The 27,301-nt window shown below is 36.1% G+C and overlaps 2 protein-coding genes and 1 pseudogene across 2 annotated transcripts; 1 reads left to right on the forward strand and 2 right to left on the reverse strand.

The window, feature by feature from the left end:
• The first annotated feature begins 3,760 nt into the window (after positions 1-3,760).
• Positions 3,761-11,109, forward strand: LOC132040033 (protein EARLY STARVATION 1, chloroplastic). The gene is made up of 11 exons (XM_059430638.1): positions 3,761-3,829; positions 5,950-6,041; positions 6,146-6,339; positions 8,080-8,119; positions 8,284-8,365; positions 8,498-8,575; positions 8,670-8,795; positions 9,775-9,896; positions 10,239-10,278; positions 10,427-10,501; positions 10,635-11,109. Exons 1-11 carry the CDS (start codon positions 3,810-3,812, stop codon positions 10,783-10,785), a joined length of 1,020 nt encoding a protein of 339 aa, XP_059286621.1. The 5' UTR covers positions 3,761-3,809; the 3' UTR covers positions 10,786-11,109.
• A 3,091-nt stretch (positions 11,110-14,200) lies between these two features.
• On the reverse strand, positions 14,201-17,555 carry LOC132040259 (E3 ubiquitin-protein ligase UPL5-like). Its single transcript, XM_059430885.1, is given in 4 exon segments — positions 14,201-14,712; positions 15,380-15,744; positions 15,747-15,965; positions 16,488-17,555. Coding segments are annotated over 4 exon segments (1,404 nt in total). The 5' UTR covers positions 17,044-17,555; the 3' UTR covers positions 14,201-14,448.
• A 4,080-nt stretch (positions 17,556-21,635) lies between these two features.
• On the reverse strand, positions 21,636-24,964 carry LOC132039309 (E3 ubiquitin-protein ligase UPL5-like; annotated as a pseudogene).
• Between the last annotated feature and the right edge of the window lie 2,337 nt (positions 24,965-27,301).

Consider the following 27,301-nt stretch of genomic DNA (forward strand, 5'->3'; position numbering starts at 1 on the left):
AATACAATACGATTAAATTTAGGCATAATACATAAACAGGCTTTCAAACTTGGCATCAGCTGGCAAGTATGATCTTCAACTTTGGGTGTGCACAAGTGCACCTCAAAGACTCCTGTCAGATAAAAGTTGAACGTAAACACAACATTCTTGATGTGTACATAAATTTTGGAGTGTCTAGATCATCATTTTGTAAGTTGGAGTGTTCACAAAGTGGAGACAAGTTGAGGTGTCTACTTGTGGACACTCAAAGTTGGAAGACATATTTGCCAGTTGAGGTCAAGTTTAAAGGTCTGTTTATGTATTATTCCTAAAGCTCTGTTTATGTATTATTCCTAAAGTTTAATTAACAACTAAAATGAGCATTGTACTTAAAAGTTACAATTTTAAAAAAAAATTGTTTATATATAATTGAATCAATAATTAAATTATATATTTAAACTTTAATTGTTAACTATTAAGAGTACGCACTCGAAAGATAGTTGCTGCAGGTTTTCGGGAGTTCAAAAACACTGTTAAGAATAAAATTATTTTCGTCCTATCAAATACGAGTTTTTTTACCTGACGTACTTGTGGTTGTGGGGTAAGGCCATATTGTTGGTTGTGAGAACTTTGGTATAGGCCAATTCTTAGATTTGCCAACCATATGATTTTGTGCGAGTGTGTCGCCACCAAGTTCTGTGATGCATCAGCACGATTTTGACTAAAATCTAGCCTTTGTGGGGTTTGAAATTTTGTTCGCCCCTTATAACTCGCCTAATGTTTTGTTAACGAAGTCTTTTTCTTATTTTGAGCTTATCCAAACACACACGAGATTCCATATTTGATTATCCACTTCTTCTACTTCAACAATGTTTTTTGGTGAAACATTTCAGTCTAATAATCGGTCTCTTAAATTTGTCAGCAAATTTTATTTAGACACAAATTACGATCTATTCTAATTGAGTACCTTAACACATGATAAAATGTTCCTATTAGACACATTTGATTCAAACTTTTAAAATTGTTCACGCGGGCTCTCAAGCGTCAAATAGGTAATTAGGATTAAAATATGTCATCTTATTTAATTATATACATTAAAATTATAATTCGAGTGTCTAAATGAAGATTACGACTAGTATCAAATATTAGGGGTTCGCAATGTCTTAAACCAAACATTTTATTCTTGTCCTCTTCCTATGTACATCATGATCATGTGGCCTAGCTTTCACCATGAAACATGTGTCAGGATTCATGTGGGGAGTTAGGAATTTCCACCGTCAGCATGTATCTTTGCCATATCACCATTACACTTTTGTTGTGTGGATTCATATTAAACTAGTACATTCACCTAGCAACTTACACCAGACAAACCGCAACAGACGTCTAGCCCTTGACTGAAATGTTCACAACCAAGTAAAACCAAAGAGTCCCCTATATATGGAGTAATTCCATATTTTCGAGGAAATTATTTTTCCTCTTAATTTATGTGATACAATTTTTTCCACTTCATCTTAAAAAAGTATTAATTTTTATATTTAAAAATAATTAATTTTAAAATTTCATTTATAACTAATGAGATAATATAACTACATAAATATTTAAAGCTTTATTTTTTAATTTTTTAAATTCACTATGTTCGGCAAATGATGTCATGTAAATTGGAATGAAGATAATACTAAAATGGAGAGTGAATAGTTATAATTTAGAAAATTTGTGTTCTTTATTTTCTTAAAAAGAACATGATTGCAATCAGAGACGATTTTAGATATAAAATTTGGGTCACGTGAACACATGGTTACTCGATTAAACTCGATATATTATTTGTATAATTCTAAAAATATATCTAATATTAATTGATGAAACACATGATCAAACTAGGTCAAGTGAAGCACTGGTTAGAAATTGTGTTTATTTTTTCAAGGTCTCAAGATCGAACCTGAGCTTCTTATTATGAATAATACTCATATATGAAAAATTGTTACTTACTTTATGTTTTACATAAGTTATGTGATTCTTTTTTTATTTTTATTTTTATAATTGATAGACCCAATTTATGATCATAAAAATGTAAGCTTTGAATCTACTGAATTATGGGGGAAATAAACCTCACACCATTTGTTTTTTTTTTATATATTTGTGAGTTGTGACATAGAATAAAAGTTTATCCAATGACCGTTTAATTGAGTTTTAAAAGATTTGCCACTTGGAAGTACTTTGATTTATGGTTCCCATGCTGATTCACCAAGTACACGTGGCAAAATGGATACACAAATTTATAGCCTAAAGGACCCACTCTTTGCCTCGTGTATACCAGTATAAATTAAATATTCCGATTTGCATCAATCCATAAGGTCATTTTACAAGCTCACACTGTCACATTTTCAGATCATATTTTTTGCTTGCTTTTTTAGTCCTCAGCAGTGTAAATCACACAAAGATTCTGCCCCGAATTTCTCTCCTCCAATGTCGTTATTTCCACTTGCCATTTTCAATTGAACTCTTTTCGTCCATTTTCAACTTCAAATACTTCACACTCCCCCCCCCAAAAAAAAAAAACTCAATTTCAATGGCATTTTCTTAATACAAAATTTGTAATGGCGGCGCTTTCTCATGGATTAACGGCGCCATTGAGTGGTAAGCTCAAAAATGTCAATTTTAGAATTGGATTTGTTGAATTGGGGAAGAAGAAAAAAAGGGTTTTTGTGAAGTGTTGCAGTTCGGGTTTTATCGGGTCAGGAAAATGTATTGACAAATGTGAGAATTGGAAATTTGATTCCAAGAAGAATAGTCATAGTTATAATGTCAATATGCCCTTTGCATCTCCAAAGTGAGTTTATTTCCTTCAAAGTTTCCCCTTTTGCTTTTAGTATTTTTATAATGGTTGTATGTGACTACATTGCTGTGTTTATCTTGCTATTTTGTTGTCGCTATTTTTCTTTCATGTTGCTCTCATTACACTTCTTTTGAGCTGAGGGCAGTGGCGGAGTCGGGATTTTCGCTAAGGGGGTTAAAAAATAGGGAAAAGGGTCAAAAATACCCCTCTACTTTGAAAAAAAGGCTAAAAATATCCTCCGAACTTATTTTGGGTCAAAAATACCCCTCCCATCCTTAAAGTTTTCAAATATACCCTTGTCTTGATGGAAATTATCCCGCAAAATAACCCAAAATTATTTTTTAAACTTGTTCCATCATTTAAACCCGACCCAACTAAATAATAACCCATAAGATCCCGTTATTCCCTCAATTCCCTCAAACTTCAAACCTACGTATTGGGGGAATAAGGAGATTTTATGGGTTATTATTTAGTTGGGTCGGGTTTAAATGATGGAGCAGGTTTAAAAAAGGATTTCGAGTTATTTTGGGGGATAATTTCTGTCAAGACAGGGGTATATTTGAAAACTTTGAGGACGGGAGGGGTATTTTTGACCCAAAATAAGTTCGAAGGATATTTTTAGCCCTTTTTCCAAAATAGAGGGGTATTTTTGATCCTTTTCCCTAAAAAATACAAAGTAGTAAACAAATGAAAAAGTTAAGGGGTTTAACATCTACTTTATATACATATAAAAAATAGTTTTTTTAGCCAAAGGGGGTCCCTAGACATTACCTGACTCCGCCCCCTGAAGGTCTATCAGAAACAACCTCTCTACCCCCCACAAAGGTAGGGGTAAGGTCGGCGTACACTCTACTCGCCCCAGATGACTTGATGGGGCATCAATTTGGGACTACTAAGATATCAGTTGTTTCAAAAAAATTCCATGATAATCGAGAGATTTTGAAGGGATAAAGAGGGTTTATCTGTTTCATCTTAGAAAGGGTAGTTTCCTTCTGCTATGCCCTTTGCATCTCCAAAGTGAGTTTTTTTCCTTCAAAGTTTACTCTTTTTTGCTTTTGCATCATTGTAAGGTAGTCAAACCGTTTTCATTGTTTAGTATTTTTATAATGGTTATAGATGGGCCAACAATTTGAAACTACTAAAAATTCCATGATAATAAACTAGACAATTTGAAGGACAAAAGAGGGTTTATCTGCCACCCACGGGTGTGTCCTAGTGGTCAATGAAGTGGGGGCTGAGAACCATGAGGTCTCAGGTATCCCGTGGAATTAGTCTGAGGTGTGCGCAAGCTGGCCTGTACACCACGGTTATCAAAAAAAAAAAAAAAAAAAAAGGAAGAAGGTTTATCTGTCGTATCTTATGAAGGGTAGTTTTCACATGAACTTTAAAACAGACTAGTGAGTGAAATTTTTTGAAATGTAACAGATTAGTGAATGAAGTACCTAAAATTTGTTAATCTTGTTCAACTTGAGCTCAGTCATTGCATTTTCTGGTCGTTGAAAAGCATACTAGTGCATAGGTCTCTGTTTTCTCTTATTAACATGTAAAACAGTAACATAGTAGTGCATAGAGTTGAGTATTGGGGGATTTGCCTTCTGGGTCGAGCTTGTCGCACATGGCTTGCCTAGTGCGGGTTATCTCTCCTGTGTGGCTTGCGGGCTATTGCACAGGAGCGGATTTTACCCTGTGCGCACCCAAAGGGTAGCGACTGCGGGTTCCCTTGTCATTAAAAAAAAAAAAAAAAAGGGTTGAGAATTGGGATTTGGTGTCATGAAACCTAAAATTGAAGCTTCCTAGGTGAATTAGCCTTTAGGGAAAAAAAGCAATGATCTTATGGTAGTTTTCATGATGCCCTCCTCAGTTATGTCAACTCACCTCATTATAGGTGTAGATGATAATTGGTATTGAAGGTGGTAGCTTTTACCTTGTATATAGAGCTTTTTGGCTTATAAGTTGGCTTATAAGTATATTTTAAAGTCATTTTGTGCTTAAAATAAGCTCAAAAAATAATTGGACCCATTTAACTTAAGAGAAACTTATGTAAAAAAATAAGTAGAAAATTATTTTTTTTTCAAATTATAAGGAAGCTATAAGCCAATCCAAACAGGCTCATACTCTATTTATAAGAGAAACTTTGTAGTAGAAAATGGATACAAGACAACTAGCAACAGGGCAATTGCTACCTAAGTTGCTACTCGTATAAAATCCCTAGAATCATATGTGCTTCAGATACATACAAAATCTCATTGTCATCCGAAGTTGAAGAGAAGTGTTGTTTATTTAAATAGAAAAAGAGAAAGAAAGTTGAGAAAGGTGTTCCCTTTCGCTAAAGATCATCTTTTTCTTTCCAAATGCACCACAATGTAGCTTTACAAACATTTCTTTTCATTTCTTAGCATTTGATTCATGTTCCCTCAAACTTCTAGCTCTCTTTGACTGTCTTTCGCACGACTATTTTCAAAACATATGTAGAATATCATTCCATGAATTCTCCATTTTGCGATGGACAAAAGATGATTCACGTGCTCTGTTGAAGCTACTTGTAATATGTTTTGTTAAAACCTCAATAACAATTGAATGGGAGTTATTAATTTATTTTATATATCATTGGCATGTCTCCAACCCTATTGTGAACACCCCTAACTTTGTCAAAGCCTTTTATTGATTCACTGTGAACAATAGATCTGTCATCAATATCGACATTCATAACCCGTGTCTGCATGATTCATCTTTGGTGCAATATATTTATCTTGTGAGAGGCACTTTTCTATCTGCGATTCTCACAATATAGACAGAAATTAGAAGTATCTGAACACTAATATTACTTGTTTGTTGCCTATAAAAGGATATATTTGTGTTGGCTTGGTATCACTATTGCGTTTAAACTACTAAAATGGTCACGCATAGCAACGTCTGAGAATGAAGTAAAGGTCCATAACCTGCGTTGAAGGTCAATCACCAACCTATTCATTGTATGCTTGGTAACCTTGTTATGAAAACTTAAAAGAGTCTTTGAGTTTTTGGGATACTAGAAGATGTTCACCTCAACTTTTCCCTTTGCCTCCTTTGCTATGATTGATTGGAAAGGGATGTTTGTTTGTTTGTTTGTTTCCTTGTAATAGTTTCTTATTTTGTAGATCCAGATTGGTTTCAAAGCAAGAACAGTTCTTCCCACGCTGCACCCCAAGAAATTCAGGCCCTCAGTCCCATGACGCTCCACCAAAACGAGGTACTAATGATTCTTGGTTCATTCCAAGATTAAGTCATCTCCTCTAATTACGTAAGGGCCTTAGTGGTACTTGATATTTTTTTTTGCTTCTGCTTTCTTTCCAGACACTGGTATTGCTAACGAGAAAGAGTGGGGCATCGATATGTCAAACGAGAATATTAACGAATCTGGGACTAACGAAGATGGCAGTACTTGGTATCGAAAGAGTGGAGAAGACATTGGTGAAAATGGATACCGGTGCCGATGGACAAAGATGGGTGGACAGAGCCATGATGGCGCCTCAGAATGGAAAGAAATGGTACACATGTTATTAAGGTTGTGTTGCTATGGATGTCAAAAGATTGTATTAAAGAAACATACTCAACCAACATGTTATATGAAAATACTCTTCATAAAAAAAATGTTATATGGAAATACCTTGGCCAACTGCCAAGTACTTACATGTACCACTTTCTGAATTGAATGAGTAATTAACTGATCTAAATTCTCTACTGTATGGTCAAAGAACCCTTTTTTTAATTTATAATTTTAGTGCCTCAATGACTATGCCAAATTACTTTGCTGCAAAATTAGACATATCTTCGCATCATAGACCAAAGGGTTTGAACAATTGAACTTTAGCAGCTGAATTTCATTTAGAGTGGCAATCCTAATCCCTTGTCTTATGTTCAACATAATAATTTTGTGAAAGCCCTGATATTAGGAAGGTTATTTTCATTTTTTGTTTCTGACAAGGATATCAAGAAAATTATTTGTACTATATAATTGTTGATAGTTGTATCTTCATTGCAGTGTTTCCTACACTTTTGGTTCAAACTAAGTTTTATATTTGGTCAACAATATAAAATAGCAACTCAGAAAATAAAGGCACTTAAGTAGATTTAACTGATGCGGATTCCCTGGGGTCACTTAATCATGTTGATACGAGAAGAAACGTAATTCTAGGTTTTTCTTGTCAAAACTTCAGGATGCTTTCTCATTTAGCTATTAGAAGAATTTATTTTCAGTGATGGTTAGGTTTGTGGACTGCCAGGAATGTGCTGATTAGCTTTTGAATAAGGGAATCTGCGTTTTATTATGTTAGAAATTACTTTTCTGTGCCGCATTTGAAGGCGGTGCATTTTCTGGTTAGAGCCTGCGGATGCTTTGCATATTATTGAGCTTCCTAACAAGCTAGGTTTGTGCTGGTTTTCGCTCTTTAAGGAATATTTTTTTTGATAAGGTAAGTATTTTATTAACAAATAGGGAAGTCCCTGTATACAAGCCGTATACCAAAAGAAGAGAATCTACACCAAAATATGATTCTCAACAAAGGAGATCCAATCCTCTATACAAATAGGGACCTCATAAGTGTACCAAAAGGAAACTAGAAATAACACACTACTTTGCAACTTTACAAAATCTTGCTCCACCCCTTCAAATGCCCTTCTATTTCTCTCTTTCCAAATAACTCACATGATTGCTAAAGGGGTTACTCCCACATGCTCTTTAAGGAATTAACAGTTAATGCTTATCAAAAAAGGAATTAACAGTTAGTTTCAAAAAAGTTAGTGGTTCGCATCTAGATATATCCGTTGTTGCTTTTCTAGTTTGTCATAGTTACAAGTTTGTAAGCCTATACTATGTTTCTTGACAAGTGAGATTCCATTGGTTACCTATGAGGATTTACTAATGCTTATTGATCAATCCCATTGCTTATAGATTTCATGCATACTATTTAAAAACATTGCTTGAATCAAGACTTGAATATAAGCATGGGTTATCAAATATGCAACAAGATAAACATATAATAGGAGGTTCTTGACTAAGTTGCGCGGACTCTTCACTTTCGTTGCCGCACCCGCGTCGGATTCTCCAAAAAATGCACTACTTTTGGAGTGTCCGACACGCACCTATTGATGCTTTTGAAGAGTCCGAGCAACATAGGTTCTCGATCATTGCTGATTTGCAATAGTAATTTGTTGGCATTTCTTTATAACCTTATCAAGTATCATCCCAGGTGGATGCATTTAATTGGATTTCTTGATCTCCTTGACAGTGGTGGGAAAAAAGTGACTGGACTGGTTACAAAGAACTAGGTAATCCTAATATTTTGTTTTCATGTCAGTTCCCTTCAATGACCTACATTTTCTGTGTTGTAACCATATTTTAAGCATTGATGTATTATTTTTAGTCAAGCTATTGTCACTTGTACTTCTTAGATTCATGATTTATTCATGTTTCATTTGTTTGATGATTGTAGGTGTAGAAAAATCTGGGAGAAATGCGGAAGGGGATTCATGGCTGGAAACATGGCAGGAAGTTCTTCACCAAGACGAGTGGAGGTTGTATATCCAATTTTTTGTGATCTTAAAAGCTGCTGAATACTTCTGATTACATTGGTGTTGTGGTATCATTGTATTTAATGCTTTGGCAGAACCATTACACATATATAATGCTGCATTTTCTTACTGCAGCAATCTAGCTAGGATAGAGAGGAGTGCACAAAAACAAGCAAAATCAGGTACAGAGAATGCTGGGTGGTATGAGAATTGGTAAGACTTGCGAAATGGAAGATTCATGATCATGTTGTAATGAACAATGAAATAACCTGCAAATATGTTGTTAAATCACATTATTTTGGTGCAGGTCGGAAAAGTATGATGCAAAGGGTTGGACAGAGAAAGGGGCCCACAAGTATGGTAGACTAAATGAACAATCATGGTGGGAAAAATGGGGAGAGCAATATGATGGGAGAGGATCTGTCCTTAAATGGTATCTTATTTTTCCTTATCAAAAAAAAAAAAAAGGTGTATTATTTTTCATCTGTTGTAACTCGTTTTGGGTTCCAGAATCCTCCATGATTTGTGTACGTAGAGTTTTCATGTTGGCATATTGGAACAACATTGACAGCTAAACTATTGGCACATTTGGTTGAAAGTCCTAGAACTGTGTCTGCCTTATCAGAAAAAGTCCTAAGTCTGTCTACCTTGAATGACTCTATATCTTATCACATGGATACCTTGTATGCTGAATATCCGTTAAGCTAATATATAATCGGGAAAAAACTCAAAGCCCAGAATTTTAACAAACAAAATGTATTTGAAAAAGGTTTAGCAACTACGTTTTGTTTGTTAGTAATAAACAAAATGTATTTTAACAACTCCTTAAAATATTTTCTTTTTTAGATACTTTAAAAATATCCTCCATTGGGTTACCGGTCATCTTTAAGAGGCAATTTCTAGACAAACTTTCAAAAGTTATATTTTTTTAATAGACAACCATCCTGCATAGAAAGTTTAACTTGTTTTCTTAAAGACAAAAATAAGTTGCTTCAAGTTGTCAAATATAGATGTATCCTAAATTTGTTGCATTTGATGAAAGGGAACTTTGTCCTTTCAGGATATGCTGGACTTGTTGGAACTTTTGAATATGTAGTGTCATCAAGTCCAGCTTTTTGTACTTGCTGCAGTACCTCCTTGGTAATGATTATAAATAAAATCTTACCTTATCAATCACAAAATATTTGAATGCAAAAGCTTAGATATATGCCTGCAGTAATTGTATAATTGAGGTTGATGATTTGCATTATAAGATGATAGGGTGCTTAACTGCTTATTGTATGACCTGTTCTTTGTTAACAAACGATTCACCTTGCGAAATGGTTGAGACTTTATTCAAGCTTGCTCTTTGTTCTGAGGCATTGAAAAGGTGGTTTTTGTTGCTTATAGAATTTTATTACTCTTTTTCTCAGGACGGATAAGTGGGCAGAAAGTGAACTGGGAACAAAATGGGGAGACAAATGGGAGGAGAGATTTTTTGGTGGCATTGGTTCACGGCAAGGGGAGACTTGGCATGCATCACCTAGCAGCGAAAGTAGGTCCTATCTTGTTTTTTCTTCGTTGTCAACTTGGTTTACACTTTTGCCTCCCTAAAGACTAGGGTGTTGACATTTACCTTTTACTTATCAGAGTGGACTAGGCTGTTGAAACAAAAACCCAATCACAATTTAATTTCCTATAATAGTTAATTATTCAAGCTAGAAGGAAATCCGCCAAAAATTATATGAGTTGCTATGTTCGTAATGTCTGATGTCTCAAGGATATCCTGAATTTATAATTTTAAAAATGATACATACAAATTTGGGGGCAAATTAACTATCTTTTTTTGAACATTGATGTGATATTTAACCTGCCTTTTTTCCTTGTAATTATCCAGGGTGGTCAAGGACGTGGGGAGAGGAGCACTTTGGAAATGGGTATTTCATGACTATAAATTTAATGTTCCATTGGACTCTTTGATATCTTGCAAGTTGCCTGTTGATTTCCTTGATACATTTTCCTCTTTAAAACCCAAATAATAATTTAAACTAGACTTCACGTTATGCTTCTTTTTTTTTGAACCAGCAAGGTGCACAAATATGGCAAGAGCACTACAGGTGAAAGCTGGGACATGGTTGTGGATGAAAAAACGTACTATGAGTAAGTGAGAGTCATCTATGCACTGTAAAACTTCCATGATGAGTGAAAATTGTGAATGGTTGAATCAATGTTTGCATGTTATCCTTAATGTTCCTGTATACGTCGAAGTAAAACGTCTTTCTTGTGATTTAAGGGCTGAGCCTCACTACGGGTGGGCAGACGTGGTAGGTGATTCAAGCCAGTTGTTTTCTATACAACCTCGAGAACAACCTCCTGGTGTATATCCAAATATTGATTTTGGGTCATCTATGCCTCCAGACGATGAGTCCCCTCCAAATAGGTGATTTCTTCTCATCTACCTAAGTTTTAGCGGGCAGAGTTATTGGTAGGAAATAGTTGGTATCGGTGGTATAGTCGAGATGTGGGCAAGTTGGTATGAACAAGGCATCGTCTCATTGATCAAGTTTGATTCTCAAAAGAGCTAGTTACATTTTGTCAGAAATTTATTTGTAATCTTTTGCTACTCGTCATTTATTTCATTCTTTCAGCATTGTGGTATGGTTGGATTCTAATGGAAGAGGGAATTCACCTATTTTACATATCTTGGTTGAAAACAACCTTCTGAGCCTGTTTGGTTTAATAATTTTCTGGTTTTAACCAAAAACTAATGTCATTCGTGTGTAATAGGCGAGTTCAATAGGATATTGTTGGTAATGTTTATTTTTGTAGTGTACATATTGAATAATTGAAATGCATTTTATTTCAAAACAATAAAATCAGATGTATAAGATATGGGACTACAGTCAAACCTCTCTATAAGTGTCATTCGTTAAAACAACATTTCACTATAACGGCCTAATTTTTTTCGAAACTAATTTTTCATGTTATATTTTACTTCTCTATAACATCATTTCACTTATAACATCAATGACATTTATTATAGCAGTATTCTCTTTGTAAAGTTACCTCTCTATAACAGTCATACTCAAAAAACGTGTAATAATATTTTGTAACAAAAAATATATTATGTATAAAAATAAAATATTAAAATATTTATGAAAATCATCATTAATGTCATGCGCATTAAATGACAATAAGTTTAACTTACAACAAGCAATTAACACTCTTGTAGAAGCATGGAATGGATGTTAAGACCTCTACCATTCTCCATTGTTGGAGAAATACAAGAATTCTACTTACAAATGACAACCCCAATATTAATAGTGAAAATTTAGAACTTTGTTGACGTTGTTGGTAGTGTGTCATCACTTGTAGCTCAAATCTCCATCTCATAACACCAATCAAGCAATGAATGCTACCACTTATATGGAGTTTGACGCAATACTTTCAATCCTTGAAACTTACATTAATGAAGAGATTATTGTACAAGTGATTTGAATGGAAGAACAAGAGACAAACATCAGATGCAGAAGGTGACAACGAAAGTGTTGATGAAGAGCTTGGGGTGAGATGGAAGAGTTAACTATTAAGCTCTTAGACAGCCTTTAAGGGTAAGCTACTGAATTTCCTTTTGCTTAAAGTTTGGACAAATTTTTTTGTGAACTCAAGAGTTATATTTTACTAAGAGATTGAAATTTACGAAACAACCTACAATTGTAGAATTCTTACATCAAACTTGAAATATTTAACTTCTCAACTAATTTATAAATTCGTATGTTCCTTATATTTTAATTCTTTATCGGGATGGTACAGCTAGTTATAAATTTATTAGTAATTTGTTAGTCTTTTTAATTATTAATTAATGAGATATGAAAATCAATTGAGATTTTAAAATTAACTAGTATATTGTGTTCGTTTATAACATAAAAAGTACAGAAAAATAATTGTTTGTGTACTTTTGTTTATAACAGCTAAATGAGATCTAGACATCAAAATGTCAGTATACATACATAACAGCACCTTACTATAGCAGTCATGAAATTTTCGAACAAACGCTGCCATTATAGAAAGGTTTGACTGTACATGGAAAGAACAATGCTTAGTCTTTGCTGTTCCGAAAAATCAAAGAAACTAATGATGCCAATATATCAGTAAGGTGACCTTATAGAATGGTTGAAGCGAAAAAATTAATGTGAATTTGATTCACACAGCAAACCATGGTAATTTACTATAACCAACGACAACATAGCTAGTGAAATTCAAAAAAGTGGGATCTGGGAAGGGTAGTGTACGCAGATCATACCCCTACCTTGGAAGGTAGAGAGGTTGTTTTCGGTAGACCCTCGGCATAAGGACAAGCAATTCAAAGCAAGATGAAAAAGAAATAACGAATAAAACATGGCAACAAACTATAAACCATGCAATTTACTACTAAATAATAAATTAAGGAAGCAAGACATACTTATTCTTTACTTAATCATGATTAAGTGATAAAGTTTATATGGATAACAATCACTAGCTTATGCCTTTTAACACAAATGATGATGTAAATAAGCACAACACGAAAGTTGACTACTTTTTCAGTTTTGCACTATACAAAAGCCAATCAATGAGAGAAAAGTGTCCACAAATTTTCCTGGAATAAAAGAATTACATTAGATGCCTCATAAAGAAGGGAAAGGTTCAATCCGTACATTACAAAGTTAAAACAAGTATGAAGCACTGCTGGCTGCATATAAGTATGTACATGGCAATGGTTAGCCAAAACGCCTTACAAATAGAAAACACTTCGAAATAATTAAAACGAAAAGGCTCAAATATGCCATCGACCTATCATAAATGGCTCATTTATGCCATCATCAATAGTTCGTCTCATTTATGCTATTGACGTTACCAAAATGACTCATTCATACATTTTTCATTAACGCCGGTTTTACAATACCAGATATAACACGTGGCCTATTAAACCAACACAAATTAAATCGTAAATTAAACTAAAACCTGATCCAACCAAGCAGATGGAACAGAGATAGTTCTTAAACCAACAAAGCAGAAGCTTCAACACAAGAATAAGCTCAATTTCTTTTCCTGATAAAACAGTCAAAAGTAGGCAGATTTGCAAGCAAACTTGAATATAACTCTCACATATAGACCATATAAGAATAAATTCCCTAGTGAAATGTAAAAAAGATCCAATCTTTAACCATATAAAAATTGTAATGGAATTTTTGTAAACTCATAAATCTTCAGCAACTTAAAAACTGTAAACAGATTTTTGTAAACTCATAAATCTGAACTAAAGCAACTTATAAATCTGTAAATGTTAGGAAGAGGGAAATAAGAATAGGATTTGGGTGGGTCAGGTGTATGGGTCGGGTTTTAGTTTAATTTAAGATTTGATTTGTGCTGGTTTAATTAAATGACGTAGACCTCTAATTGGAATCTACGTGTCATATCTAGTATTATAAAACCGGCGTTAATGAAAAATGGCATGGATGAGCCATTTTGGTAAGGGTGATAACATTAATTAGCCAAACTATTGACGAGCGGCATAAATGAGTCATTTCCGATAGTTCGATGACATATTTGAGCCTTTTCCGTAATTAAAAAGGGGTTAAGAATGAGACTCTCACCCATGCGTAGAAAGGGCAGAAAAAGGATTAGACTTTCAAACCTTCTTCCTTTATACAGAAAAAAGGATTAGACTTTCTAACCTTCTTCCTTTATAATACATACTATACCTCTATAAACTGTTGATTTAAAAAAAGGCTGGAATGTACAATCTTCAACCATGTAAAACAGTTAATAGCGACAAAAAGAAAAGAAAAAATGAAATTGGCGACACATAGAGAAGACAGATGGACTGGAACTTCTTTGTTTTAATATATTAATAGACCCTATACCTCTATATTCTATAAAAAGAAAGCGCGAAGTAAGCCAGGTTCAATTAGTTATTCTAACTTGTCGAAGACTTGTCAGTTTGTGATGCATTGAGGTGAAACTCTAATAGACCATAAAAAGTCGAAGTTTTAAATAGGTAAGCTGATCCTACTTCATGTACAAGCTGATTATGTGCAAGTTCAATATAATCCCAAGATTGACAGGTGTCACCAGGTACCAAAGCTGCAACCAACATGCTCTTGGGTGATTACGTGGAGTTGATCTTGCATCATAGCCATGGATCGATAAGGAGGAAAGCGTATGCGGTAGAAGCATGTTTGTGCAGAAGGCAAGTGATCATAAGATTCCGAGGTTTTGTAGATGTAAGGTCTAGAAGCCAAACCACCAAAACCCTCTAGAGGTAGATACTTAATTGACGTCCAGAAGAAAAGGAGCACCTTTCTCTGCTCAGCAGACATACGCCCAACTATCTGCCCGGAGGGAAAGAAAACAAACATTAATTGTTGGTATGAATCAGATCTCCTAACACTTGAGGTTTAACTTGTCCTAACAACATTCAGGATGGCAACAACCTATTCCAGGTTACATAATCAAGTTATCTGGGATCGGATCCATATCCATTCCGCGCATAATGTTCATGCTCCAACCTTATCCCTTTTATTAAGTGTCATTCAGGCAAAAACTTGTGCTACCAGTAGAAAAACTGGTAAAGTAAAAAAATTAATACACCTCTCCAACTCCCCCAAAACAAATGTTGCCTGGTGCAACTATGTATAAAATGAAGTTTCTGTGTCAGAAATTTACTGCTTTTACAAATACTCCCTCCGTTCCACTTTACTTGACCCTTGTTGACTTGGCACTCCCCTTAAAATGTATTTATTAGGGGTTTTGTTTTACTAAATTATCCTTATTGATTATGCTTTGGAAATCTAAGTTTGAGTACTACTACTACTTTATATAGTTAATATTGGAAGAAAATAATAAATCTCTCTTGATTTGCTAAAATAGACAAGTAATAAAAAGGAAAATCTATTTTAGTATAAGGGCCAAGTAAAATGGAACGGAGGGAGTAACGAAGATAGAGGAGGTGAAAGTGTAAAGTTCTAAATACTGTGAGAATATACCGACTTCGTGTACCTTCCAGAACCAGGATATTTGAGGATTGCTTTCTTTGTAGCCATTGTAATCTGTATGTGCTTTCCAATCTTCCACAGAAACAGCACTTCCACTCCCATCAAGCATCTGGTCAAGATCTTCAAGGTCTAAACTCCGAAACAAGGAAATTTTGAGACTTAAGGTAGTTATATCAGCAAAACCTTGAGAAAAGTGGGCTATCTGCTGAGCAATTGATGTGACAAGCCGATGTTGAATAAGAAGATTAACATACTCCTTCCTATTCTTACTGTTCACAACAATATCTTCCCCGTTGGGACAAAGCTCGACCGCTTTCCTGGACCCCAACTCTTCAGCTTCACAAACAAATGTCAAGCTTAGTGTATCTTATCTACCATCTCAGGATCCATCTCCAGTATCTGCTTGCAGCTACTGTACAAGTATGGATCTGCATCCTTAATGTCTTGCAATGAAATTTTCTCTCCAGCCAAATGCAAAAAGAACACACCTTCAAACACAATGCCAATTTGTATTTTACGCATTAAAGCCAATGCAATCATCCTACCAGAGAAGCAGAAATACTCAAGGTGCAATGGATCCACCTTAGATACTGCAAGCACAAATTGTAGATGAGCGTAATTCACATTCTAACAGAGAGAGTAATATTACTTTCCCTGATGCATTAAATGATTATCTCAAATCGCTAGCAATTATCATACAAATAAAGTTCTGCTGGAAAAGCCCTATGATCAGTAAATTCCCAGTGATCTAACCACATATCTTAGACGGGGAGAAAAATGATAACATGACTCAGAAGTAATGAATATGCAGTGCGATCCAAGTATTATTTATGCAGCATTTCTTCTTTAGACAAGTAAAAAGTAAGATGTCGCCAGACGGGTGGATTTACTCAGTAAATTAAGGTGCACGTGAACCCACGGTCTCTCCGCAAAACTAGATAATTTGTATACATATTTCTTTGAATTGATCTAACATTATCTGCTGGCCCCCATGCTCCAAAAAGGTTAAATGATACACTTGGTTGCCAGATCAAGTGCAAACCGGAGACTTATGAGTTCAAGTGAGAACAAAAGGTCACATAAATATGTGCATAAAGGCAATAAAAGCTTACCTGGATTTGGGAAAAACCTTCTCCGGTCATTTGGGCAAGCAACAAAAAGAGCATTCTAAGGATTGAAGATCGCTCGACATACTAAGAGAAACCACTCCCTCAACACACCAGGCCCAGTAGCTTCTTCATATTTGAATCCCATAAATAGACCGCCTCGCAGCAATGCGGGGTCCGCATGTCCAATGTATTCAAATGATTCTTCCAACAACTGGGACCTGTCAAAGAGCATCTCATGCATCACCTGGTTTCCGTATCTAACTTCTTGAAGCATCATCGTTGCGAAATGTCTCCTTACCTCGAAATTGGTTACCTCCTTGCGCTCAATAACCCACCAATAATCGTCAGTTTTTTTCGCAAATGTCATAATCAAAGAGCACAGTGCAACCTGTCTTTGCCTCCTCTTCCGCCAAAACCCCTCCAAGCTTAACAATTTTGAAATGCTATTTAATTCCTTCAGAATTACAAGATACTGACACCACCAGGATACAATAGGTTTGCCTTTTCCTTTCTCTTTTAATACCAACTGGTCTTCCAATTTCTTTAAACACAACTCCATTTTGTCTAGCACATCATTAAAAATACGAAGCAAATCATACAAAATACGATTTGAGCAACATTATTATACGATTCGAGTCCGAAGGAAAAGGATACTTGCTTTTCAAAATACCGGAGATTTCTGCAATTAAGTCATTGATGAGTTGCCACGCCTGAGGATGATCTGTGTTCCACGGCATTCGACTGGCGAGGTGCATAGTCGTGTCGTTTTGGATGCCACTGTCTGACAAAGTTTGTTCACACTGGAGCTGTTTTCCCTTTGTAAATTAGCCGTTGCTCTGTTGTGGGTATACCGGTGATCAACATGATTTTAAAGTGAATGAATTCCACCGGGTCCGTAGAATTGGCTCGGATAACTAGGGTTTTGCCTCCAGGATACAAACGGATGAAGAACTGAATCCTGACAGACGAAGAACCTCGAACTGATACACAATTTAAAGGGTTTTATGATAAGCTTGTATGGACTTAATATGCGTTGAAATCTAATCAACTCCTCAGTTATAATTGATGTGTCCATAACCCCCTGTTTGGATGGTGGTTTCCCGTGGTTCATTAATGTATGACTTTCTATAAAACCATGTTTGTTTCCGTTGTTCTTAAAATTACGTAGTATGGTGTTGTAAACCCATGGTTCATCCCATGGTTATATAACCATGAAAAGTCCCAATTTTTGTAACCACGGATTTGGTGGTTTTTCCGTAGTTACGTATTTCATTTCTCCATTATACACACCCTTCACCATCCACCCCACCCTACCACCCCACCCCTGCCCCACCCTCCGACCCACCCCACCCACCCCTGCCACTCACCCCCACCCCGCCTCACCCCCACCCTAACTACGCCACTCCTCTGCTACCCAACCACCACCCACTACCCCTTACCATCGCCCAACCCCACCCCACAATAACTCACCCCCACCCTACCACCCACTATCCCCACCCTCATCCCACAACCACCCACCTCACACCACCTACCCTCCACCACCCCCACCCGCTACCCCTCACCACCACCCAACCCACCCCCACCCTACCACCCACTACCCCCACCCTCATCCCACAATCACCCACCCCTCCACCACCCTCACCCAATACCTACTTATTTTTTAAAGCTCGTATTTTATTCTTTACCTAAGTTTTATTAATATATATAAACTAATTTCTACTTAAGAGTTAAGGGTATTTTTGTAAACTTACAAGTTATTATACAATATCATAGAGTCAAACCAAACAATACAAATGTTGTTAAACCACAACAAACGATACAGTCTATCCAAACATTGTATTTATTAATAAAGTACAGTATAATACAACACCATACTGTACATTAATGAACCACGGAAAAAAACCATCCAAACAGAGGGTAAGTGAAGAGTTATACTTTTCTATGTGAAAAATATTATAATATTGATAATGAACAAACGGTAAAACTGGGAAAACTCATCAATTACAAAACTGTCGTCGCGAGCTACTGCTTTGAAAGTGATCTTGATCTGACCAGAAGCAAATCATTTAGACCAATCTCTCTATAAGATTCAACAACACTTCCCAACACATATACCTGTGGCTAAAAGTTTGAAGTTTACAAAAAGTTATTGTCCTGAACAACATTGAGAAGAAAGGAGAATGACAGAATTTTGTGGTACAGAAGAAGTTCACAAGGGGTGTTGTTTATGTAGGACACGTTGTTGGGGCTTTTATATAGGGGATTTAACACTGAGCTGTTACAGAATTTACTCACAAAGTTGTTGCCATTCAACCACAGAACTGTTAGGGCTCGGTTGGTTGGGGAACAAGTTATCCCGGAATTAGTTATCCTGGATTGTTATGCCACCCTCAATGTGGGATAAAAATAACACTACAATCCCGGGATTTTATACTAAACAAACGTGGGATAAGGCGGCACTAAATTTTTATCTCATGACTATTTTTGCTCATTCATCATGCCAAACGACCCCTTACAATAATAGTTGGAGCGGCTATAATTCTGGAACAATTACTCTTATTTAAAAAAAAAAAATTAAAATTATTTTTTATTACATAGGGGGTAGGGGAAGGGGAAATGGAGAGGGAATTATAACGTGAGGATTCAAACCCTCACCAACAAGGTGAGAGCTCAAAAGCATACTGACAGGGAAAAATAAAATCTGGCTAAAAAGGTTGGTCCCATGCACAAGAGTCGAGTCGAGCCGGACGACGGCGAGCATGTGTGTTTGCCAAGTTTCAACTCAATAATTATGGAAGAAACTCAGCAACTCTTATAAGGAAGAGGTTGAAGTTTGTATAAAAAGTGTTCAAAATGGCTTTCATCTTTCCAAGTAGGACGGTTGGTCTTTCACAGAAATAAAGGATAGGTGAAAAGGGACCCACAAAAGAAAATAATTGTCTTTGCATTATCAACAAATAATAATGCCAAACATTTTGAATGGTTACCTCAAGAGCTACCTGATTATACATATATTGGATAATATCCCTAAGATAGATATAATAACTTTTTCTCTACCCCATCTTAGAAAAGATCTTAAAAGATTGTAGTCTTAGAAGACATTTCAACAAAGAATCAAGTTTTTGAAAGTGTTTTCTTGTTAGAAAAGGGCAATTTGCATGATTGTCCTTATTTGGGGGTGGTCTTTAATTTTTGGCCCTCAAATTTGTGGTCTTTGATTTTTGCGCTTTGCTAAAATCCTCGTCTCAGTTCGACATTTCGTCAAAAATTAAAAAAAAAAAATCGCAAGTTAAAGTTTGGATTCGCAAGGCATTCAGACAGAGTTTTGCTACCTTCAGGCTTAAGTAGAGTTGCAGTCAAACTCTACCTGATCAAGCAGAGTTTGACTACAAACTCTGCTTAAGGTTGAGTTTTACCTTTCACGGCATAGCCAAACTCTACTTTAGCCTTCAGGCATAAGGCAAAACTCTACCTTAAGACCTAACTTTGCTACAAAACTCTGTCTTGCGATTTTTTTTTACCGAGCTGGGGTTTGAACCCCAAACTTCATGGTATTAGGTGAGGGGCAAAAATTAAGGACCACCAATTTGAGGGACAAAAATTAAAGACCAGTGCATTTGAAGGGCAATCCGCACAAAAAATGTTAGAAAAATACGTACCTGTTTATTACTTAACCATGATTAAGTGATAAATGGATAACAATCACTAACTTAAGCATTTTCACAGAAAAATGATGATGTACATACGCACAACACGAAAGTGACTACATTTGCACTATACAAAAGCAAATTAATAAGAAAGAAAAATGTCTTGTTCACCAACAGATCAGTGAGGTCCAGAAAGCCAAGCCGGCCCAACTAGTTGACCAGGTTGGCCTTTAATTGATTGAGCAAACTCCAGAAAGGGTGTCATTTTGAAGAGGTGAGTGAGATATCACATAAAGAGATTGATTTTTCTTTTTGGTTTCCCAGCCAATGCTTGGTACCTGTATTGGGGCCCAACTAAATCCGGATTCACACCGGAAAGTCCCACACTGGGGCTCCAGAAAGATGACATTTTGAAGGGTGAGATATCACATAAAGAGAATGATTTTTTTTTTTTTTTTTTTTGTGGTTTCCTGCCAGGTAGCTAACACCGCAGTGGGGCTCGACTAAATCCGGATTAGCTCCGGTAAGTCTCACATTGGTGGTAAAGCGCTCTCTAACAAAGACAGTTCCATACCCAAGGCTCGAACCTCACATAAAGAGAATGATATGCAAACACAGCACAAGTGAAAATATAGATGCCAACATGCAAGTTTGCAATACTCAGTAATTTTGGACTGGAATACAAGAATTATATTAGATGCCTGATGAAAAAGGGACACGTTCAATCTGTACATTACAGAAGTTAAGCAAGTATGAAGCTAGCTGCATATAAATATATACATAACAACGGTTAGCCAAAATGCCTTAAAAATAGAAACACTTCGAAATAATTAAGAAAGGGGTGAGGAATGAGACTTACCCACCCGTAGAAAAGGCAGAAAAGTGATTGGATTTCTCTTCCTTTACGAATATAAATACTATTCCTCTATAAACTGTTGATAAAATAAAGGCTGGAATATACAATCTTCAACCATGTAACACAATTAAGAGGGGAAAAAAATGAAACTGACAATGCATAGAGAAAACAGATGGATTGGAACTTCTTTCTTTAATATATTAATAGATCCTATGTCTCTATGTTCTATAAAAAGAAAAGGCGAAGTAAACCAAGTTCAATTAGTTCTTCTTACTGGTCATAGACTCGTAGTCTGTGATGCATTGAGTTGAAAGTATAATGGACCATAAAAAGTCAAAGTTTTAAATAGGTAACCATATCCTACTTCACGTACAAGCTGATTATGTGCAAGTTCAATCCCAAAATGGACAGATGTCACCAGGTACCAAAGCTGCAACCAACATGCTCTTGGGTGATTAGGCAGATTCGATCTCTCATCACAGCCATTGATCGATAAGGAGGAAAGCGCAGGCGGTAAAAGCATGTTTGTGCAGAAGGCAAGTGATGATTAGACTCCGAGGTTCTGTAGATGTAAAGTCTAGAAGCCAAACCACCAAAACCCTCTAGTGGTAGATACTTAATTGAAGTCCAGAAGAAAAGAACCACCTTTCACTGCTCCGCAGACATACGTTCAACTATCTGCAAGCAAGGAAAGAAAACAAACATTGTTGGTATGAATCAGATCTCCTTAGCACTCGAGGTTTAATTTGTCCTCACAATATTAAGAGTGGCAACAACCTATTCTAGCCTATAATAATCAAGTTATCTGGGATACATATCCATACTGTGCATAATGTTCATACTGCAACCATACCCTTTTTTTTTTTTTTAAATAACAGTGGTGTCCGGACTAGCTTACGCGCACTTCGACTAATTCTAACAGGATACCTGCCACTTCCCACAAGCAATAGGTACTAGGTAACTTTGTCCGCTAAGGTTAAAACAGATGAGAAGAAATCACATTTATCTCTACTGAGATTTGAACCTGAGACCTCATGGTTCTCAATCACTTCATTGACCACTAGGCCACACTCTTGGGTGCACAATCGTACCCTTTTTACTAAGTGTCATTCAGGCAAAAGCTTGTGGTACCAGTAGCAAAACTGGTAAAGTCAGAAATTAGTATGTGCAACTTTGAATAAAATGAGTCAGAAATTTACTGCTTTTACAAATAATGAAGAAAGAGGGGGTGAAAGGGTGAAAGTGTTAAGGTTCTAAATACTGTGAGAATATACTGAATTCATTACCTTCCAGAACCAGGATATTTGAGGATCACTTTCTTTGTAGCCATTGTAATCTGTATGTGCTTTCCAGTCTTCAACAGAAATAGCACTTCCACTCCCATCAAGCATCCGGTCAAGATATAAAATCCGAATCAAGGAAGTTCGGAGACTTGAGGTAGTTATATCAGCAAATCCTTGAGAAAAATGGGCTATCTGCTGAGCAATTGATGTGACAAGCCGATGTTGAATAAGAAGATCAACATACTTCTTCCTATTCTTACTGTTCACAACAGTATCATTCCCATTGGGACAAAGCTCGACCCCAACTCTTCAGCTTCAGAAACAAATGACAAGCTTAGTGTATCTTGATCCACCAGCTCAGGATCCATCTCCAGTATGTGCTTGCAGCTACTGTACAAGTATGGATCTGCATCCCCAATATCTTCCAGTGAAATTTCCTCTCCAGCCAATTGTAAAAAGAATACACGATTGAACACAACGCCAATCTGTATTTTATGCATTAAAGCCAATGCAATCATCCTACCAGAGAGATAGAAATACTCAAGGTGCAATGGGTCCACCTTAGATGCTGCAATCACAAATCCAAGATGACCGTTAATTACATTCTAACAGTGAGCGTAATATAACTTTCCGTGATGCATTAAATGAATGTCTCAAACCGCTAGCAATTTTTCAAAGCAGGTACTAGCAATTATCTTATAAATAAAGCTCTGCTGGAAAAATCCCTCTGATCAGGATATTCCCAGTAATCTAACGACATATCTACATGACTTGGAAGCACTGCATATGCAGTGCAATCCAAGTGTTATTAATGCAGCCTTTATTGTTTAGATGAGTAAAAAGTAAGATGTTGTTGCCGGATCAAGCGCAGCCTGAAGACTTAATGAGTTCAAAGTGAGAATAAAAGGTCATGTAAATATGTGAGCATAAAGGTAATAAAAGCTTACCTGGATTTGGGAAAGACCTTCTACGGTCATTTGGGCAAGCAACAAAGAAAGCATTCTGAGGACTGAAGATCGCTCGACATACCAAAGAAAAACCACTACCTCAACACACCAGGCCCCGTAGCTTCTTCATGTTTGAATCCCATAAATAGACGATCTCGCAGCAGTGAGGGATCCGCATGTCCAATGTATTCAAATGATTCTTCCAACAACTGAGACCTATCAATGAGCATCTCATGCAACGCCTGGTTTCCGTATCTAACTTCTTGAAGCACCATCATTGTGAAATATCTCCTTACCTCGAAATTAGTTACCTCTTGTGCTCTTTAACCCACCGATAATCGTAAGATCATTTTGCAAATGTCACAATCAAAAAGCAAAGTGAAACCTTTCTTTGCCTCATCTTCTGCCAAAAGACTTTGTCCAAGCTTAACACTTTTGAAATGCTATTTAACTCCTTCAGAATTACAAGATACTGAGACGACCAGGATACAATAGGTTTGCCTTTTCCTTTCTCTTTCAATCCCAACTGGTCTTCCAATTTCCTTAAACACAACTCCATTTTGTCTAGCAAATCCTATAAAATACAATGCAAATCATATAAAACACGATGAAAACATTCAATATACTCTCCGTCACACACTGCTTCACTGGTATCATCCGTCTTCAACGCTCTCCTCACCAAAATCATATACTCAGAAAAATCACGCACAATGCTCACTGATAACCCCATAGAGTCAATTGATCCCATACTCAATTCTAAATAATGCAATAAATCAGGTACTACTACCTCACGTACAGACAGAAAAACATCCTTCAATGCTAATAACCCCTTAGTATCCTTGCACCTCGTGATCCCCACGGCCTCTACTATAGGCTCTAAACTACTCCGACAAAAATTATACAACGGATCATCAAGACCAGCAGCGTCTCTGAGAAGCTTACAAAACTCTAACACTATAGGAGCACATACATTGTACAGAGGTGAAGGCAACATAGTCTTAAATGAATTGAACAATGAGCGAACGGATTCATCAGCAATAACTTTTTTAGCATTATCTGGAGACATATAAAGCATTACCTGAGCTGCAGGAGCCAACGAGGAGACGAATAATTTGATGTGTTCATAGGCTTTTTCAATATTATCCTCAGGAGTCATAGTTGTAAACTGTTTAAGCAACATTATTATACCTTCCGAGTGTGAAGGAAAAGGATAAATTCTTTTCAAGAGGATAAAACGGATTATTGAAATTATGTTATTGATGAGTTGACAAGCCTGAGGATGTTTGTGCTCTGCATCCAACCGACGAGGTGCAAAGTCCGTCAAAGTTTGTTCACACTTGATTTGTTTTCCCTTGTAAATTAGTCGTTGCTCTACTGTGAGTATACCAGTGATCAACATGATTTTAAAGTGAATGAATTCCACGAGGTCCGTAGAAAGGGCTCGGATAACTAGAGTTTTGCCTCCAGGAAACAAACGGACGAAGATCTGAATCCAAGTTGGGGGGAGAGAGTGGCGTTTTCGCATTTTGATCAAGCTTAAGCCCATTGAACATGAAAATTTGTTGTTGGTGGTGGTGCTGTGGTTGTTTAGAACTGATACACCACTTAAAGGGTTTTATGATATGCTTAAACCCATACAACGTGAAAATTTGCTAATTGTGAGGGAAAACATGGAAAGCGGGAGTAGTAGATTCATAGTAAATGACTTAAGTATTGGGGGTGGCACCAAAAAAATAAGTTAATGAGAAATTTTACTGCAAATTATAGGACAGATACGATTTTCAAGATTTAAAAACGTAAAGATATATTTCCGTAACTGTAGTTAAATAAAATCTTGAACAGTTACTCCAAAGAAAATTAACAGGGAAAAATAAATGGTAGGTTCACGCACAAGAGTCGAGCAGAGCCGGACGGTGGCGCGCATATGTGTTTGCCAAGTTTCAACTCAATTATTATGGAGGAAACTCAGCTACTCTTATAAGGAAGAGGTTGAAGTTTGTATATAAAGTACTCAAAATGGCTCTCATATTTCAAAGGATAACTTTTGGTTTTTTAAATAAATAAAGGAATGGGTGAAAAGGGACCCACAAAAAACTTCTCTCTTTGCATTACCAACAAATAATAATGCCAACATTATGAAAGGTTATCTCTGAAGAGCTGCCTGATTATACATATATCGGTTAATGTCCCTAAGATAGAGAAGCTAACTTTTTCTCTACCCTATCTTAGAAAAGATCTGAAAATTTTGTATTAGTTCAATAAAGAAACAAGTTTTGGAAAGTCTTTTCTTGTTAGAAAGATACTACGTACTTATTTATTACTTAACCATGATCAAGTTATATATGGATAACAATTACAAACTTATGCCTTTTCACAGAATTTTTTTTGACGATGTATATACGCACAACACGAAAATGACTACATTTGCACTATAACAAAAGCAAATCAATGAGAAAGAAAAGTGTCCTTGTTCACAAATTTTCCAGATCAGTGAGGTCCAGAAAGCCAAGCCGGCCCGACTAGTTGACCAGTTTGCCCTTTTATTGATTGAGCAAACTCAGAGGCGGCTCAAAACTGTTGGGGGCCTAAAGCCAGACCTCAATGAGGGGCCTTAACTTTTTTTTTTTTTTTTATCACAAAAACGAGAATAGAAAAAAGAATTCATTATTATTTTTCATTTGAAGTCTACTTTTTGAGGATCTATGTCAGATATCTCACTTACTTCCTTAAGAGCTCGTTTTTGAGATTGTATCAAAGATTCAATTCTTCTTTCTTGAGTTTTGAACAACCGGATTCAAATTTTCTAGTTGACATATTTTATATTCTAATAAATAATTAAAGAGACAATACATATTACATAGTAAGATATCAAAACAAGCAAGTTGTAGATGAAAAAGATACTAAAAAGTTGAAATAATAGAACCTGATTCAAGAAGTTGATAATTTGATTTGAGAATACTTATTTGGTGCTTCAATATACCTCTTGCAATATTTGGTGCCCGCGAAAAAACAAAAATAAAAAATTCATACACTGTATCTCTCATAGCAATATAAGTCAAAGACTCTCTTGGAAAAACAAAGAAGAACATAAAAGCGTAGAAGTATATTAAAGTTTAGAGAAAAGTTAAAAGTAGATTGAGTATTGCTGAGAAACCAATCAGGGGCCTTCTTTTTTATCAATATACTAGAGATTGAGTATTTATATACTATACATTACTTACTAATTTAAGGGCCTTATTTTCTATCAATTAATTAACTCTTTCCTTTTAATGATAAAAAGTACTTAGAATACATTATAATTTTTCAAAATAAACTATATTGATGAAATATGGGGCTCCCAAAATTGAAAGGCCTAAAGCCTAGGCTTTGGAGGCTTCCCCCAAAAGCAAACTCTGGAAAGAATGCCATATGAAGAGGTGAGATATCACACAAAGGCAATGATTTTTTTTTTTTTTTTGGTTTCCTGGATGGTATTTGCTACCTATAATGGGGGCCGCTTAAATCGGGATTTGCACCGGAAAGTCCCACAGCGGGGCTCCAGAAAGAATGACATTTTGAAGAGGTGAGATATCACCTAAAGAGAGTGATACTTGTTTTGGTTTCCCACCCGGTATTTGATACCCGGAGTGGGCCCGACTAAATCTGAATTAGCGCCGGAAAGTCTCATATTGGGCGGTAAAATGCTCTCTAACAAAGACAATTTCATACCTAGGGCTCGAACCCGACATAAAGAGTATGATATGCAGACACAGCTCAACTGAAAATATAGATGCCAACATGCAATACTCAGTAATTTTGGACTGGAATACAAGAATTACATTAGATGCCTGATCAAAAAGGGAAAGGTTCAATCTGTACATTACAAAAGTTAAACCAAGTATGAAGCACTGCTGGCTGCATAAATATATATACAAAACAATGATTAGCCAAAACACCTTACATATAGAAGCACTTCGAACTAATTAGGAAGGAGTGAGGAATGAGACTTACCAACGCGTAAAAAGGACAGAAAAAGGATTAGATTTTCTAACCTTCTTCCTTTATGAATAGATACTTATACCTCTATAAACTGTAGATAAAAAGA

The sequence above is a fragment of the Lycium ferocissimum genome, chromosome 12 (assembly GCF_029784015.1).
Source record: "Lycium ferocissimum isolate CSIRO_LF1 chromosome 12, AGI_CSIRO_Lferr_CH_V1, whole genome shotgun sequence".
Classification (NCBI taxonomy): domain Eukaryota; kingdom Viridiplantae; phylum Streptophyta; class Magnoliopsida; order Solanales; family Solanaceae; genus Lycium; species Lycium ferocissimum.

Excerpts from the sequence above, each read along its gene's own strand:
- LOC132040033 (XM_059430638.1), top strand. The coding sequence starts at position 3,810 with ATGCCCTTTGCATCTCCAAA. Across the intron at positions 3,830-5,949 it reads ATGCCCTTTGCATCTCCAAA|ATCCAGATTGGTTTCAAAGC; the intron begins GTGAGTTTTTTT and ends CTTATTTTGTAG. Across the intron at positions 8,120-8,283 it reads GACTGGTTACAAAGAACTAG|GTGTAGAAAAATCTGGGAGA; the intron begins GTAATCCTAATA and ends TGATGATTGTAG.